This window comes from Chamaea fasciata, unplaced genomic scaffold, assembly GCF_029207755.1.
Source record: "Chamaea fasciata isolate MVZ Bird 193981 ecotype frontalis unplaced genomic scaffold, bChaFas1.0.hap1 SCAF_7, whole genome shotgun sequence".
Lineage (NCBI taxonomy): Eukaryota > Metazoa > Chordata > Aves > Passeriformes > Sylviidae > Chamaea > Chamaea fasciata.
This window is the reverse complement of record NW_027094092.1, coordinates 51,093,794-51,112,253: the sequence shown is the minus strand read 5'-3', so window position 1 is coordinate 51,112,253 and position 18,460 is coordinate 51,093,794. Positions and strand designations below refer to the sequence as shown.

Genomic DNA, 18,460 nt, shown 5'->3' with positions numbered 1-18,460 from the left:
GAAACATCACTGTGTAACTCTGTGAATCAGAGAGGCTAGAGAAGTACATAAGGTTACCCTAGTTTTAAGGTTAGCAAATCCTTTGCCTGGTTTTGTTGCCAAGGTAGCAGTGTGATTTCCTGCTGCTCCAGCGGGGACAGTACCTGGGAAATGGGCCGCGGACTACCAGGAGCGAAGTGTTACGCAGCCAAGGGCAGCTCACGAAGGTTGTCGGAGTGCCAAGGAAATGTATGTCAGCTGTTAGTTGCCTCTGCACTGTTCTAGGTCTTCCACCCCTGGGAGGAGCTCACACAACTGGGCTTTGCCCTAATCTACGGCTCTGCTTAGGGCTTTGTCTCTGGATTTATGGTGTTTGGATTCCTGTGTCTGGAAGTGCCCGGGGACCTGCAGCGCTGGAGCTCCCCTTGTGCTCTGGAGCCGCCCCTGGCAGTGATGCATGTAGTGGCGGTGCCGAGCCCCGGTGCTGGCAGCAGCACGGTGGGGTTCCCTGCTTACTGCCCTGGCAAACACGCCCACCCCACACACCTCACACGCCTCTCCTTGCTGTCTTAGATGCCCCTACAGCACGGCGAGCCTCGGCCGCCGGTTCCTTGTCCCCTGAGTCTTCCCCGAGACACTCTCTTCCCGCTGGACTGCTCCTGACATCCCGGGGGGGCTCTGCCGGCTCCTGCCACCCGAGCGAAGCCTTGCGGCCGTCCCGGTGCCCGCCTGCGGCGGTCGGGGCGGGGGCGGGCGGAGGAGCCGCCCCTCCGCGGGTGCGGAGCTATAAGGGCAGCGCGGCGCGGCGCGGGGCGCAGTCTGAGCCATGGGGAACCGTGTCACCCGCGATGACTTCGAGTGGGTCTACACGGAGCAGCCCCACACGCAGCGCAGGAAGGAGATCCTGGGTACGACGGGGAGCCCGGGAGCGGCCGCGGCGGCTCAGGCAGCCGGGCTGGGCAGCTCTCCTGGACGGGAAGGGACGGGCGGGGCGGAGGGTCCGGGCCGGGACCGCCGGTGTCGGTGCGGCTCGGGCTGATGTCCAGGCTGCGGGCGGGAAGTGCCGCAGCCCGGTGGCCCGTTGGGTGTTTCCCCCGACGAGTGTAGCACTCCCAACTCTCTGCCTTCTGGAGGCAGCGGCGGAGATGCCGCGGCCGAATCGAGCCCGGCTGCGCCGAGCCGGGTCACCGGGTGGCTGCGGCGACGGGGCGACACGGGCTGTGCCCAGCGCCCGCCTGTCCGCACCGCGCCCCGGGAGCGGCCGCTGCCGTCGGGGGCTCCTGGCGGGCGGCGGCTCCGCCGGGTGTGCCCCGGGCGCGGGCCGGGAGCCGTCCTGCGGGCACGTGTTCCCGGTGCCTTGGTAGTGCGTGAAAGTGAACGGGCATGCGGGTCGGGTCTGCTGGAGAACAATAGCGAGTCCTCGCTGCTTGTCGGGGACAAGGTACGCTCCTGTATTTTCGTGTTGTACACGCAGCGCTTAACTGCGCACAGGAGTGTGGTGGGTCGGGAGGTTTATTTTTGTGGGGGATTTTGGGTTATTCTGAAGATCGTTTTTATTATTCAGAGAATAACTGATATTTCAGAATTCTCGCAGAATATTGCTGCCTATCTCCTGAAAATATATTTTCAACTTTTTATTAATAAAAAAGATTTTTATTTTTTCCCCTCTTTTTATTTCGGTGAGCTGGTCGTTTTGTTTTTTTCTCTCTAAAGATTTGGATAAAGTTTCTAAAGAACTTTTATAAAAAGGCGGTGGAGCTTCTGAATGAGTTGCTGCACAAGGTATATGCTAATTAGGTGCAGTTTTTTAACTCCCCCACAATCTTCCAAATTAATCCAGGATTAATCTATATTACAAAAACATTTCCGGTATAGTTGCCGTGGTGGAATATCCACGTCCAGGTTTGAATTTCATCCAGGAAAATAATAATTATTTTACTACATAATCATGATACTCAAATTAATCAGTATAGCAAATGATGCTTCTTGGTGTTGTGCTCCTCATCCCCTCAGTCAAGGGGACTACATTTTGGTGAGCTAAGGATAGGAGAGTATGGTGGTGCGTCTCTGCTGTTGCTGCTCTCTTGCCTTTTGGGTTGTGCTGTAGAATGGGGTGTGCAGACCATGATGAAGCTGTCAGGAGGTATTTGGACTCCCTTGTTGCAGGACTCTTCAGCGGCACACTTGCAGAGGTTTTGCCCAGCCCCTCTTTAAGAACAAGCAATTGAAATCCAGGTCCATCTCCTTCTTTACAGCTTCCCCGGCCCCAGCTGTGGGAGTAGAAGGAAGGGCACAGAGAAATAAAGCATGGAAGGAGGGACATGAATGATCTGTGTCTGATGAGGCAGAATGGATTATAAAACTAGTGTCACAGTTACCAAAATGTTACCAAAAGTTACTGAAACTATCATAATATCCCACATAATGTTTGTATAACGATCCTCACTCCATTATTCAAAGCCTAAGGTCATCTAGTTTTCAGAGGATATAGTTACCAAAGAGTTTAGTGTCTACTAAGCTGGAGTACACAGTAAGAATCTTAAATACATGTGAACAAATATCTATAAAAATCCATGTATTTTACATTTTTTGTGTACAGCAATGCCTTGGGGACAGCATTCCATGCTGGTAAAGGAAATATTTCCTTCCCAATAGGTTAATGATTTAGTTGCTAAGCACTGAAACTTGATTGTTCTCTGGGCTGCAGCTTTTTAAAATGTTGGTCTCTCTAAGACATGGCTACTTGGATTTAAATACAAATGGAAATTATCTGTTAGGGAAAAAAGGGGGGGGGGGGGGGAACTGACAAACACATAAGGTAGTTTCTTTCTACATAGGTGCTGTTTCCTGGGATGTTTCCCCAGTCTGTTCCTATAGAGCAAGTAAAAGAAGTTAATCACAAAATTGTTTGTCTTGACTTAAGAGTTAGTGGCCCAGGTGTCTGTAAGACTTTTGTAGTCGGTGACCATATCTGAATGAGAGCTCCCTGAGTCCAGTCTCCCTACTGGATGGGGAGGGACATCCCTTTGCTAGCTCAGGTTGCCCAGAGCCCCATCCAACCTGTCCTTGAACACTTTCAGGGATGGGCCATCCACAGCTTCTCTAGGCAACCAGTTCCAGTTGAGCTGCAGAGCTCTGAGCAGTGTTTATCAACTGGGCTGGCTGGAAATTGGCTTTGTGGCAGGACAGTGTTTCACTAGATGAGAGTTGTGATTTCTAAAGCTATAATTATACCAGCAAATAGATCACCATTTTGCACAAGGGAGAGGAGATACTTCCTCTCTTATCTCTTTGTAGTATTGAGGTATTAAAATGTAGCTTTGTGCTACTGTCTGGGTGAAACTGCTCCTGACTTAGAGTGGAGATCTCTTGCCAAGCTGGCACTTCGACCCCGATCACGTTATACATGTTTCTGAACACGTTATTCATGCTTTGCAGTTTATGGAATGGAATTGTTTCATTACTATTCTCTCCCTGTCTTGTTTATGAAAAGCCTGTTACTGCCTTGTGTCAGAACTGGGATTTGTGTAATGCTGCAGTAAGCTCTGTTAGAGAAAGATCTGGTTAAAACTTTCCTGATGGAAAAGTTTTTTTATCTAGATCTGCTTAGCCTTTCTGTATAGTTACAAAAATGCTATTAGGAGGAGATATAACATCTACATAGAGGGCATCTAGTAGAGATAGGATTTCCACTTTTTTTCAGTAGGGATTTCTTGGACTGAAAGAAACTGTGCTTTTGCTCAGTGGGAAGTGTTGACGGCTTTTCACTCTTGAAAGATGAAAAAATCATTGCTTAAATGCAGGTAACATTATAATCATACAATGTATGGTCATTTTACCTGCAAACAATTTCCCAAATACAAGCAGTGAGGAATATGTTGTGACATGGGAAGAGTGAGATCATATTTGTGCCATGGGCTGGATCTAACTTTATAAAATTACTGTAAGTTGGTCAGAAAATGTCTTGCCTCACAGGATCCTCAGGCAAGCACTTGTTTGCTGCTGAGGATGAAAGTGGAATCAATGTTGCTCAGGATAGACCAGGAACATTTGAATATGATCTAACATCCAAGAATGCTTAATAGTTATGTAATTAGTTCTTTGGCAAGTTATTTTGCAGTGGAGATGGTGCAAGTGTTTTATATGTACTTCATCCTGTAGGAAGTCTGAGATGTTAGCCCATGGGGAGGGGTGGAACAAAAAAAAAAAGAAGCCAAAGTTCATTTTATTTTAACATTTAGCTAATCGAAGTGTAGCTTCCAGCTCTGCTCTCTCATTTAAAGATTAATCTGCTATTTCTTCCGGCTCTCGCTTCTGTTTCCTTTTTAAACCTCACATTTATGAAAATTCTGATAAGTTGTACCTACTGAAATACGCAGTATATTATGTCCTTAGCTTAAATCAAAGCTCTGAACTACATGTGCTTCTGGTGGAGAAACTGTGTTTGCCTTTTATGCTGCAGTGTGTGGGACAGTGCTGCCCCTGATCGTGCACGTCCTCTGATGAGTGCACTCAGAAGAGCTGCTGTCCCAGCGCTCATGCCAGTTCCCTGTGGGCATCGTCTTTGAAATAAATCACGTGGGCAGGAAGTGACTGATTTAGGCAGTTATGGTCTTCTGTGGGAAATGTTTTAAGCTCAACCGAAGGCTTCAGCCTAGTCCATATCGCAGATTTTTGTTTCAGAAGGAGCTGGAAGCCCTCTTTCTAGCATTGCTGCATCCCTTTACTCTGAGCTAGCTAATAAACAAATGTAAGCAAACAGGTGCTGACATAGTGATGTGTTGACATCATCCACCTCTGTTGACACCAGCAGAGTGGCACCACTGCGGTGCTTTCCCTCTGGTGGCCACTTCTGGGTGACGCACTGCTCTCGGACCAGCTAGCATTAAGCTGTTTAGAAGCTCGTGGGTGACAAGTGTGAGATTAAGATACTTGTCCTTGCATGGTGAACATATGAAACTTCAGTGTAATTAGCTGGGCCAAAAATGTTTCTTATTGTTCTGTGTACTGGGGGGCCTTTTTCACAGGAGACTGTGGAAAACCAGAAGGTGTTGTCATGCATATTTTCTTCTGTGTATCCTACCTGTTTCTTGATTCATGCTTTGTTTGACTTAATCATAGAATCATAGAATAGTTTGAGTACCAGGTACATCATCAGCTAGATCAGGTTGTTCAGAGCCCCAGCCAACCTGTCCTTGAACGTTTCTAGGGATGGGGTATCTACAGCCTCTCTGGGTGACCTATGATAGTGTTTCACCACCCTCATTGTAAAGAAATTCTTCCTTATGTCTAAATTGAATGTCTCCTCTTAGCTTGGAATCATTACCCCTTGACCTATCACAACAAGCCCTACTAAAAAGTCAGTCCCCATCATTCCTATAAGCCCCCATTACATGTTGAAAGGCAATAAGATCTTCTGTAAGCCTTTTCCTCTCCAGACTGAACAGCCTCCATTCTCAACTCTCTCAGCCTTTCCTTATTGGAGAGGTGCTCCAGCCCCCTGACATTTTCATAGCCCTCCTCTGGACTTGCTCCAACTCGTCCATGTCATTCTTGGGCGTGCTGTGCTTTTATAAACGTCTTTTTGAGCTGAGCTGCTGGAAGGCAAAACACTATAATGTTAGTAAACTGTTTTCTTTTGTTTTGTTTATTTATTTGGTACAAATACCAGCTCCAAATAACAGCATAGGACAGGGGGTAGTAATGCTTACATCCTGTACCTGGTGTCTCTTTTATCTGTTTTGGCAGGGACTCATAATCAATAAAGTGTAGTCCAGGACAGCAGTATCACAGATTTTTTTTCTTCCTTCCCTTTGACAAACCTTCACAATGACTTATGCTGAGGAGTATGTCCACTTTGACTGTATCAGTATGCTGCACTTGGGGTGAAAAGAAAGAAAAATTAAGAAATTAAATTTCTTCTCTTTTTACTACTAGTTTCTCGTGGATGTGGGCAAGGCTGCTGCTCTTTTAAATCTCCATCACCACTGTCTCTGTGGACAGCTCCTGCTCTTGTTCACTTTCAAATCCCAAGTGTACCAAAATGTGCAAATGTGAAGTATGTGGTGTCACATCTGTGAGAAATTGTGTCTGGTGCCATCAATGGGACTTGCCTGAGTTATCTCAGGGACAGGGTCAGTAGGACAGAGGATGAGAGCTCAGAACAAGGTATTTGCTGTCTCCTGAGGAGGAGGAACAGCAGGACCTGGCAACCAATGGCCTGTCCAGGAGCAATTGCTCCAGCCCCACTGTAGGGCTATGGTGAGTGCTCTTGGATCTCCAGAGTGACACATCAACAAAACACAATACATAGTCGGACTAATTTGTCAGTTCAGGCACTTGGTGAGTGGGACCTGCCTCTTGAAAGATGTGTAGAACCATGGAGTGATCTTTGTGAAAAGTTAATTCAGTAAATGGGTTGTTTCAGAATTGCGAACCCTTCTGAAAGTATACTTGCGTTTGTTCTCTCTTGACTTGTAAGTGTGAGGAATGCTGTCTTTCATCATGGTGGAGCAGAGAAACTGTGGCGCTATCTCTGGGCAGAGTTAGTGACTACATTTACCTACTGTACTAAAGTGCCTGTGCTGCTTTGGAAGTCTGCTGATCTGGGAGACAGAAAAGTCATCCTTGTGCACTGCTGTGCATCTACACCAGTGTCCTCAGCCTCTCACAGCAGTGCAATGCCTCAGTTTGGACAGCTAGAAGCACATGTGGATAACCTGAGCTAACAGACTTCCTCAGTGAGCTGGAGGCTGGAAGATGTGCTGTGTAGACACCAGAGTAGCTGGGTCTCTCCTGTTCTCATAGGAATATAAAGGGCAAAACTTAGTCCCATGCAGTCACATAACTGTATGTGTTGTGTCCTGTCCTGTGTTGTGTGTCCATGCCTTCATCTACTCTCCCCTTCCTTCCCATCCCCTCGATACAGAAGGGATGAATATGATGATGGGGTTAGTTTTTGTCTCCTCTTTCTGTGCCTCTGATTCTCTGTTGCCTTTTTTTCGTGCAGGTGAGTGATGCCTGGTTTGCATAGCACCTACAGACGCTTGTCACAGCAACCTTACAGGGATGTCTAGGCTTTTCAGCTCTTGCCTCTACTAGCATTCTTTCAGCTAACTGCAGGGCATGAACAGAGTGGAAAAATGAGATAAAAATTTGTGTTATCACAACTTTGTGTCAGCACATTATACAAAAATTGCAGTCATCATGATCACTTAATCTGGTGTTAAACGTGTCTCACTGAAGAGTGCTTGGCTTTTCAAGTTTGAAAAAGGTCAGCATTCAACATTATGCATTTTAAGTGCTCCTGAACCAACAGGTCTCTGGCGGGCTACTCCACTTTTAGCCTCCAGTGAGCTTACCAGCACCACTCCCCTGCCCAAGCCATGGTTTCTCCATGAGAAGAAACCTGAAAATTTTCCATGCCATGGAAACAGGATGGCTTTATCAGTATTAATGATAAACAGCAACAGTATTGTGGTTTGACTAGTATGCAAAAATTTACTGTTGGAGTTAATCATGTGTTGAATTTAATATTAAACCCTGGCAAGTTACTTAATAGCTGTCACCTGTGATAAGAGCAACCTGCCTGCATTGCTGCTTGCACACACTGTTGTTGCCATTTGGCAGCAACTGCTCTGGAACCTTTTAAATGGACTCTTCAGCCCTTGTTGGCTGCCAGAGAAAGAAATGGGTCAAAAACTTCCATTATTTTCAAATGACAGTATGAAGCGTCTCTAAGCAATTTTTCCATCCCATTAAAATTCCTTTTTTTTTTTTTTTTTTAATCGAGGTGGGGGGGGGGGTGTCAATTTGGCCTCAATTTGACCAGGCTGAAGAACAGATTTGGTTGTTTTACATTTCATCTCTTCTGGTAACTGCAGTAACTTATCTCTACCAGCTGCATGATGTGACAACATTTGAGGTGGCTTGACTTATTAAAGCATTTTCTGGCTTTTGAACAGATGCCAGAAGGCATTCTTCTCTAAGGAAGAGATTAAGCTACATAAAACTGCATGTCTGTAACAGTCTTCCTGACCAGGTCATTATATTGTTATACTTTAGAGTGAACTTTAGAATGCATAAGCAGCACTTTGTGTAAAACTTTAGTACCTATTCAGGTGCTAACTTTTGGCATGTTAACTTTATTAGTGTGAAAAAGATTATTTCAAGAATGGTGAAAACAGCAACAAAAAACAAAACAGCAAAACAAAAAACCGCCTGGATTTCTTGGAGATTTATGTCAAAAAATTTATCTGACTTTATAAAGATACAAACTTTCACTACAGCTTTCCCAGCACTTAGAAAATCTCTCTCTTGCCTGAATACTCCACATGATGATCTTGGCCTCCTTGTCCTCACAAGATTTGAGTATATTTCATTTGTCTTCATCTTCCACAGCGCTTTTCGAATCTTTGTAATCTTTAATTTCTGTCAAGATGGGCTGAAGTTGGTGAAGAGGCTCAAGGGCTGTTGGAATGGTTGCAGAGCATGACCACATTCACCTGCTTCTTTAAGCAGCACTTCATCTCTTTGAATTTCTGTAAACTTCTCAGGGTTCACTTCTACAAAAACCTCTGCATCCCACACTCAGTATCTGCCACTGCTCTCAAGGTCACATAAATTACATGTGTGGTCTCCAGCCTTTGTTTATAGTAGACACAGCTGCATAGATGTAGATCGTTGTAATCTGATTTTATTTTATTGGTATTGTTCTGTGACAGTCAGATGATGTTTGCATTGCTATTCATAAAATGGGCCCATGAAACTCACAGGGACACTGTGTAACCTCAGGGCTCAGAATGAGTGACTTCTCTATGCACTTATCTGTGTAAGCTGCAATTACTGAGAAATGCAAAATATTAGTTAAAGGAGGGAGGTCAGTATGTGGGTAAAAGCCATAAGGCAGCAGAAGGAATCACTGCGAGGAAGTGAGAAGTGTGGATTTGCAAAGAGGAGATGTAAATCAGTGAACAGGACCTAGAGGATGGGCTGTAGTCTGTATTTTATTTTCTTTTTAAAGTTGAGATAAATGTCTGGTGGGACTGCAGATCAGTAAGCTGGTCCTGGCCTGACCTGAGTCAGACTTGCAAGACTAGCCCATGTCTCTCTGACACTGTACTGCATTATTTGTGAGGTCTCATGAAGCTGTTGTGTGGTAATCTATGTGGCTTTTACGCCTGCTTTTGGTATGTGATGTCGGAACAGAGAAAAATTTTCCATGCTTTACAAAATCCTAATGATATTACTGACTTTACTGTGCTGTTACCATGTGTGAAGAGTTGTACCTGTTGTGAGCACTGGTAAACACTCAAATAACTAGGAATTTTTTTAAAATGATTTGTTTGTCATCTAACCACAGAGCAAAACCTGGTAAGCCTGTTGTTCAGCTCTCTCCTCTGCTTGCGTGTTTGAAACAACAGTGAAAAGGGCTACAAAGAAGGCAGTAGTATCCCTTTTAGTGGAAAATAACATCTGAGCAAAATACAAAAGGACATTAAAAACATGACAGAAGGTGTTTCTTAGAGCTTAAGTTCTGTGGGATTTGGTGTATTTCTACTCATCACTGTGAAGCAATATGTGGGGAAGGCACATGATGCCACAGAGAGACCATCAGGGTTTTTTTTTAAATATGTCTATATATATGTCAATACCAATCACAATTGGACATGATGCTGGAACTAGTAAAACTTTCACCATAGTGGCAACCCTACTTTGGAATTAGCATTTTATAAAACTAGGGCCTCAAACATAGTGCGTTAAAAACAGAGAGTCACAGTGGTGATTGTGTTTACCTAATTATGATCTAACCAGGTTTTTCTCTGCATTTTTCCCTTTAGCAAAGTATCCAGAGATCAAGACTCTGATGGGACCAGATCCACATTTGAAGTGGATTGTATCTGGAATGGTTTTCACGCAGCTGCTGGCATGCTACCTGGTGAAAGAGTTATCTTGGAAATGGATTTTCTTCTGGGCTTATGCATTTGGGGGTTGCATCAACCATTCCCTGACCCTCGCCATCCATGATATTTCACACAACGTGGCCTTTGGGAACAAGCAGGCCAAGTGGAACCGATGGTTTGCAGTCTTTGCCAACTTACCCATTGGCATCCCCTATTCTGCCTCCTTCAAGAAGTACCATATCGACCACCACCGGTATCTGGGAGGGGACAGCTTGGATGTGGACATTCCCACGGACTTCGAGGGCTGGTTTTTCTGCACACCACTTCGGAAACTGCTTTGGCTGATCCTCCAACCTCTGTTCTACAGTCTGAGACCCTTGTATGTGAACCCCAAAGCAATTACACAGATGGAAATCCTTAATGCTCTCGTCCAGTTTTCTATAGACCTCATCATCTACTACCTGTGGGGGCTCAAACCTGTTATTTACTTAATAGCAGGTACAATTCTTTGCTTGGGTTTTCATCCTATTTCTGGGCACTTCATAGCAGAACACTATATGTTCCTAAAAGGGTATGAGACATACTCTTACTATGGACCTCTGAACTGGCTTACCTTCAATGTAGGCTACCACATGGAGCATCATGACTTCCCCAGCATTCCTGGATGCAGATTGCCCATGGTAAGTATAGCATGAGCAAGTTGGATTTTTATGAAAGCTGCTAAACTGTCTCAAAGAAAACACTCCAAATCATAGCAATTGGTGAATTTAGGGAAAAAAGAGAACAGCTTTTTGTTTCTAATTAATTTTATGCTGGAGATTGAGAGAAATGGCTGTTAAACTGCTGCAATACTTGGTTTGTTTGATGCAAACTAGAATATCTGATCCTCAAAGGGGCTTGAGGAATACTTTTCCATGATAAAATCCTCCAACAAGGCTTTGAATGTCTCAATTTACATCACTCAGCCACTAAGTTTCAACTCCTTAAAAGTTTAAATACCCATCTAAAGGGCGGCAGGTGGTAATTGCTACTTGAAATTTGTCTAATGATCAATCTGCTCATTACGTTGCTTGTTTAACATCAAAGAAAAGTTTTTCTGGTTTTGAGATGACATAATTTTTTGGGGCATGTTCCAGCCCAACACAGAGAGCACTGGAGAATAAAGCTGCACTCTCTGTGGCTCCTTTTAGCTCTCCTCCTCCACCCACAGAAACTGAGGAGGCCTGGTCTGTCGTTGGGAAAGCGGTGTGGCTTTCCTTCTTTGAAAGGCAAACCCCTTTTTGTTTATGTTTTATCAGTTGTGGGAATCAAATTTGCAAAGCCCAGGTGTCTAGGAATGGTTTTCAATCTCCCTCCAGGTGTGTAGCTGCTCTTGTGTGTTTTAATACAAGGGTTCCCCAGCAGGTGCTCCCAGTGTTAGAGGTACGTGACTTTGAAGGATTACTCCTACGTACAAGTCCTCTGACGTAATAGGAAGGAAACATCTTTCTGTGGGCTGATGCAAAGTTGGGAGCTGCTACTGCAATATCCATATGAGGTGGAGGTAGGGCTGAGGAGCCTGAGGTTCAGGAGCTGTGACCTCCCCACTACTGATACCACGTGCAACTTCTGTGATAGCATACCTGGGCAAACCCTGCTCTGTGGGCTCGTGTTCTCCATCACAGAAACACTCCCTGAGAGGAGATTCAAATCAAGGGGAGGTTTTCTTGTGTAGAAGAGTGTGGGAAGCCTCTATACAGCCTGCAATCGTGTTTCATTCACTCCTTTGCTGCTGGAGGTTTGTCCTGGAGACCCTACCTGTTCCTGGTGAGGCCCAGAGGAGCTGGTCCAGCAGCCCATACTCGGATGTGAAGTTGTCCTGTGAGGCACTCCCATCACTGATACCCCTGATAGCTCAGCAGGGAACTGCATGTGCTTAGCTTTAGTTTCAAATGTTCAAACTCGTTAGATGGGCTTAGATACTTAACATTACCCAAATAAAAATAGAAGAGAAGGAGGTTAGCTCAGTATCCTGCACAAGGGAGGTGACTCATTGAACTTGCTGGGACTGTTGCTCCAGCCCTGATCGAGACCTGAAAAGCTCTTCTCCACCCACACCACAAATAGTTCAGCCTAATTCCTTGAGGCAGTGCAGCAGCTGGAAGTGTCTGCCCTCCTGTGTAAAGAGGATGGAGTTATTAGCTGAATTTCATGGGCTTGTGTTCATGTGTGTTTTGCTCTTTGGCAACTGAGACTTGCCCTGCTGGTGGAGGAGAGAGAAGGCTTGTGCATCACTGTTGCCTGACAGAACTATATGGAAGACTTGGAGTCTGATGAGTGATCAATTACAAGTAAATTCTATTAAAAAGAATTCTATTTAAAATTTTTCTATTTTCTTTGGCAAAACAGTTCCTGTTGAAAATCCTTTGACCATTAAAACAAATTTGTTACTCTTTTCTGCAAAATGAGAAAAAAAAATCTCTGCCCCTCTCATGGAAAGAGATAAGAAAACAGATCATCTTTAATTAACTTTAAATCTTGAACTTCATAGCAGCTAAGAAACTTGCTCTACTTAGCTTAACCTCCTAGCAAATTCTTCACTCAGCAAAGATCTGTTCTTTTCAGATTTAGTCTCTTAGACACTTGAACTTCTAACAGTTACATTGTGTAATATAGATGACTTCTCAGTGAGACTATTTTTATTTTTAATTATTGGCAAGTTGAAAGTAGAGTAAAGATCTCTATTTTTAAAGATCTATCTTACATGATTGAGATCAGGGGAGAAATAGGATTTGAAAAAACTGGATCTTAATCTTAAAAAGTAACTGGCTTTTCAGTTTGCTTATCAGGAAAGTAAATTCAGCTTTTTCCTTTGTTACAGGTGTGTCATTCAGAATGTTCTGAGTAATGTGTTTGCTACTGGAAAGACCTTTACCCTAGGACTGTGACAGATTTGAAAGAGGAAAAATTAGGCTGTGCTTATAAGCTTATGGGTAATAAAGATGAGTGACATGGGTGTGCAGTAAGAACTTGCCCCACTAGTGTATAATGAGAGATTACACAAGAGACCATGGAATTTAACATTGCAATGAAGGACCTGCTCTAAGAAAAACCTCTGTAGATTTAAGACTAGATTAGTCTTTGAATGTAGTCTTATAACTATAAAATATTGCACTGTTTATCAAATGAGTAAAGAGATCCATTCTTCATTGTCTGAAGGACTGAGTATGCTTATGGAAAGAGGAGATTGGAGAAGAAGGAGGAACTCTGATCCTAGAAGCTGCAATAAAAGCAGCAGTGTTACCAGAGGCAAACTAGTTACTCATTAAGCTTGTGGGAAAAGGAAAAGACATAGTATGAAACCAGATTTATTAGACAGACAAGACTGGAAAACATAGTACATGTGCTGGTTTTGAATTGCAGATTTCATTAACCCTAAGATGGCCACGAGGGCTAGCTTGAGTGCTCAGCATCCTGTGGTGGGGATGTAGGACTATAGAGGGAACTTCTTGTAATAAGCCTTTGAGCATTCTAAATGTAATTTTGCAGCTTTGTGTTTCTGTACAGCCCCAGGACAGAGTGTGTAACGGCCATGCTGAAATACTAGGCTGCATTTAACTTTTTTGCCTATCAGATGTGAAGAGTAGGAGTACGGTCCTGTCACTGTGCTCTACAAGCACAGAACCAGAACAAAAGTTTCAGTCCAAAAGAAGTGATTTCTTGCCCTGCCACCTTGACCTACTTGAGGAAAAGCCTCAATATACCAGGTGCCAAGTGCCTAGTAATTGTCCTGCAGACTTTGCAATCTCTTGTTATCCTTCCACGATAACAGAATCACAGAATGGGTGAGGTTCAGCCTCCCTGCTCAAACACAGCCATCCTAGAGCACATGGCACAGGATTGTGTCCAGATGGTTCTTGAGTATGCCCACTGGCGGAAACTCTGCACCCTCTCTGGGCAACCTGTTTGTGTGCTCGGTGACTGCACAGTTAAGTTCTTCCTTATGTTTGGGTGGAACTTCCTGTGCCTGTTGTATCTTGTCCTATTGCTTGGCACCACTGAGAAGAGCCTGGATCCATTCTCTTGACACCCATCCTCCAGATACTTACAGATATTCATGAGGTTCCCTCTCAGTTGTCTTTTCTTGAGGCTGAACAGGCCCAGCTACATCAGCCTTTTCTGACAAGAGAGATGCTCCAGTCCCTCGATCAATTTTGTCCCACTTCACTGGACTCACTCCAGGAGCTCCATGTCCCTCTTGTACTGAAGAGCCCATAACTGGGAGGATGCAATACCCAGATGAAATTATTTCTGACCAGGGTTACAGAAAGAGCATGGAGAAATAAATCTGCACCTCCAGAGATCTTAGAAACCTGGAAATCACCTCTCTTCCAGTCATTAACAACTTTATCTTAGGAGAAATTCTGATAGTGTCTGAATCACATTGAATTTTAACTAATTTGAAGTACAGACCAATGCTTTAAAGCAGGATAGAGAAGATTGTTATGAAGTTGGAGGTATTCAGTGAAAGACAGAATACAGTCAGATCTGAACTGAATCTTCCATGTCCAGCACACCACTACCATGCCAGGAGCACAAGGAGTGTGTAAGGGACAGAAGCACAGAGGTAAAAGATCTTAATGACTCTTGTACATTAAACAAACTTACTTCACGGAGAAGTGTCTGCTAGGAAGCTGAATTAATGAGCTAATTACCAGGGAGCCATACTAGCTTATAATTTAACTTTCACTGGAATTCTTACTTTTTGACAAACAGTCAAATGCTGTGTTAAGGTTCCACCATTCTACCTTGGGTGGTGATGAGACCCTCTTCCTGCATGATGATTTCTCTCTTCACTGCACTGTGCTCAGTGTAACTGGCTTTAAAATTCTGCAGGGTTTTTAAAAAGAGAAGTCATGCTGTCCAGCAAGACAAACTACTCTATTCTAGAGCTTTGTTTGTCTAGGAGGTGGAGCTGCAATAAAACCATGCCCAAGCAGTTATGTGGAAGTGTACTATAGTTAGCAGATTCTGCTGCTCCATAAATGTGTTCGAAAAGCAAAGCATCTAGTTGGAGCAGGAATAATAACTGGTAACTTGGGAATCCACGCATTCCCCTGAACCTGCCAGCTTTGAAACTTTTGTCCTCTGGTTCTGGCCTAACTTCCACTACAAGCAGCACCCCAATGATGCACAGTGCTTCTCTGATGGCAACACTATTAAGACTTGGGGAATTAGAGCAAGGATAAAATGTTATTAGACTTGTGACCTAATAATGAATCTTACAATATTTTTAATATCAAGACTGGGGAGAACAGAGCACCCCTGCAATTTTCTTTGCCTGCTGGAGGAACCCATCTCTTGGATTTGCATCATGGTAGTAGAATGCAGGGTAAAAAACAAAGTGTAGTCAAGGCTACCTGTCATTTTCTCAGTTGTTAATTCTCTTACCCAAAACCCTCAACAGAAGAATATTACGAGGAGCAAACAAGGCTTTAAACACAGGGTGCTGGAGTCTTGGCAATTGGTAAAGTGGATAATCTACCTCATTGTGGAGATCCCACCACCTCTGAAATGAGACAAAATAGTTCTGACTGAAGGCAGCAATACATTGTCTGTCAAATTATGTCACTGGGAGGCTAAACTTATATCAGGAATCTGCTAAGAAGTATCTAAATGCTTTTAAGTACATCTCATTTGGCTGAGCTTCAGAAGCTCACAAGCAATAACAAGTAATTTCAGGTAATGGCTGTGCTATCAGATCTGCATGTGAAGGTTGAAACACACCTGACTCTGTGCAGCCAAACAGCTCATTCTCTCTCTTCTTCTTCCAGGTGAAGAAGATTGCAGCAGAATACTATGATAACCTCCCACATCACCAGTCCTGGATTCGAGTTCTGTGGGACTTTGTTTTTGATGACACTCTTGGTCCTTATTCAAGGGTTAAGAGACTGTGCAAGCTGGCAAAGGAAAGCTAACAGGGTAGCTCTGCCTGCTGCAGTGGTGTGTGTTTTTTCATTCCCATGACTTCACTTTTCTGCAGAAATAGAAGGATCTTTGTGTGTGTTGAAATAAAGTTGGTGCATGCTGCTTATGCCAAGAGGATGGGTGTGTAAATGAAGCAATTTTAGACAACTGATACCTTTTTATCAAAGGATATTTGTGTATGTAATCCTCAGAACCTAGATGAGAGTGAAATATGATGAGGTGAACCTTTGGTCTAGGTTTAGAATTAACTTCCTGGAGCACAGATGCCTAAGCCTAAGTTTTAGCTTTGTCTATGGAGGAGAATGTTTGCTGTGTGTTACATGTGAGCACGTGTGTGTGTAGTTCAGGACTCGTTTCTCTTGATGCCAAACTGGAAGTAGATGCTCTGTGTGCACAGGACTGTGGAAGCAGGGAAGACTGGCATGCAGAAGTAAATGATACTCTCTGGAGAACATAAGGGTGCTTTTAGCTCAATGTCTTATCTAATCTACTATCTTCTGATAATTGCTAATAGCAGAAATTTTATATTTGCAATGGAATATGTTTATATTTTTGTATGTCTGAAACATTATTTTAGTAGCTGCTGTTTGATCTTTATTCCAGGGCTTTGTATAAACCTTTTCTGAATGAATTTCCATTCTTAGGATCTAATACTATTGCTAACTGACAGATCTGAACTGTGGCAAGGAAAAATCCTTTCTTTAGTCTTCCACCTACTTCCTAATAAGCAGCATTAATCTACCTCTGGAGGAACTGGGTGGTCCTTTCTCACTCATCTTTTCATGTATCTCACCCTTTTCCTTACTCTAAGTCCTCTGGGGAAAGAAGAGGTTCTAGTTTTAATTTTTCCTTCCCAGAACTATTAACATTCCTGGTCACCTTTCTTGGTCTCTCCTATATTACACCCTTTCTGCACATGGGAGTTAGGAGTATGTGTCAGTAAAGACATGGAGATGTCTTCCTCTTCATAGTGGTATTTGTTCCTAACTGCTTTCAGAATAATGGCAATTTTTTTCCTCTGTCATTCAAGGGACATAACTTGACATTTGGGAAGCACATGATACTCCAGCTATATAAAATTGCCACTGGTGGTGTTAAGGGGATGTACCTGGAACATGGAGATGGTATAATTTCTCTCTCTCAGTCTATCTCTTAGTTAGTGCTATTGACGTTAACCTTCATCTCTCATTTCTACCCACTGACATGCTAAAATCTTCCTGCCTGTCCTCTCCAATTAGAAACTTCTGGCTATCCTCAATAATTCTGTATCGTCAAAAACCTTAATCAACATAACCTTTCTCCAAGCAGAACAATATCTTGGGAGTCAGGAATTCAGATGCCATCTAGTAAATTCCCTCTACCATGGAAAGCTGGCAAAATATTTCTGTCCTTACAAAGCGGTTAAAATAGAGAAATTATATATGTATATATATATATATATATTTGCCCTGTAACCCTCTAAGAGTTTGGTTTTTTTCCTCTGGAAATGCATAGCTGTAACAAAGAAAAAGATTATTGTGCAGCCTCATTGGTCCCTTAGAGTATGTGATTAGACCTGGGAAGCCTGATTTCCTCACTAAACACAATTTTGTTCCTTCCTTCAGCAGCACTGGATCCAGTGAGCCAGTCTGTCTGTTCTCTAGGCAGCTGAGATAACTTGCAGCAATTTGAGTTCCTCCTTCATTTCTCCATTCTACATTTTTCTCACCCATGTGATTTTAGCAGTTGGGAAAATAAATACCCAGGCTTGCTCAGTAGATCAAGATCATTTGTAATACAGGGGCTGAACACTAGTTTATTCACCACTACTGTTTTCTGCTTTTGGATGAGAAGAGCAAGAATGGGGCTTCTTCCAGCACTTCAGCCTTTACTGGTTCTTCAGTGATGAACATACTTAAGACATTATATCTTAATTATTAAAGCTACTTTTCTCCCAAAGGAAGAGGCGCTGGTGTGGGAACTTCCATTACCTTTGTATCGGTGCTCATGTCAGGGAATTTCAGTTTTTTATTAATTTACTTCAGATTTGCTGGCACTCTGATCATGTATTCAACTTCCCATGTCTTCAGCAGCTGCTCCTCAACTCTCTTGTCTAACTTAATAAGTTAATATAAAAACCACAATAAAGATTATGCTATCTTCCTCGATTTGACTGTTGTCCTTATCCTCTTCAATGAGTGCCTTTATGCTGTAGTTCCCTTACTCAGCTGTTTCATGATCAGATCCCCCATCTGCTGTGGACTACTAACCTAGCCTGACACAGAGGCTCTGGAGTAAATGAGCCAACCAAAATTGTCAGCTGCTCCTTCACCTGCCTCCCGTCAGTATTTCCATCATGGTCCCAACTTGCTTAGCCTGGGCAGCTCCACAGCCCTCCTGCTCAGCACTGTCCATCCCAGCAGGAATTGGAAGTGGCCGGAAGCCTGCAGGGCCTGCAGATGTGCAATGTGAGCTAAAGTTCCATTGACGGGGGGTGCTGCTGGGGAAGGCTGTGATCCTGTTCTCTCCATGGGCACTTGTCTTTGCTGCTACCAGTAATGTTGGCAGGAGGGGTTTTTTCAAAACCATAGGGCATATGGCTCTGGGTTAAAAGTGTCTTAGAGCTATGTATA

The 18,460-nt window shown here is 43.6% G+C and overlaps 1 protein-coding gene across 1 annotated transcript; it reads left to right on the top strand.

The window, feature by feature from the left end:
- The first annotated feature begins 805 nt into the window (after window positions 1-805).
- On the top strand, window positions 806-17,997 carry DEGS2 (delta 4-desaturase, sphingolipid 2). The gene is made up of 3 exons (XM_066188803.1): window positions 806-887; window positions 9,819-10,561; window positions 15,695-17,997. Exons 1-3 carry the CDS (start codon window positions 806-808, stop codon window positions 15,836-15,838), a joined length of 969 nt encoding a protein of 322 aa, XP_066044900.1. The 3' UTR covers window positions 15,839-17,997.
- The last annotated feature ends 463 nt before the right edge of the window (window positions 17,998-18,460 follow it).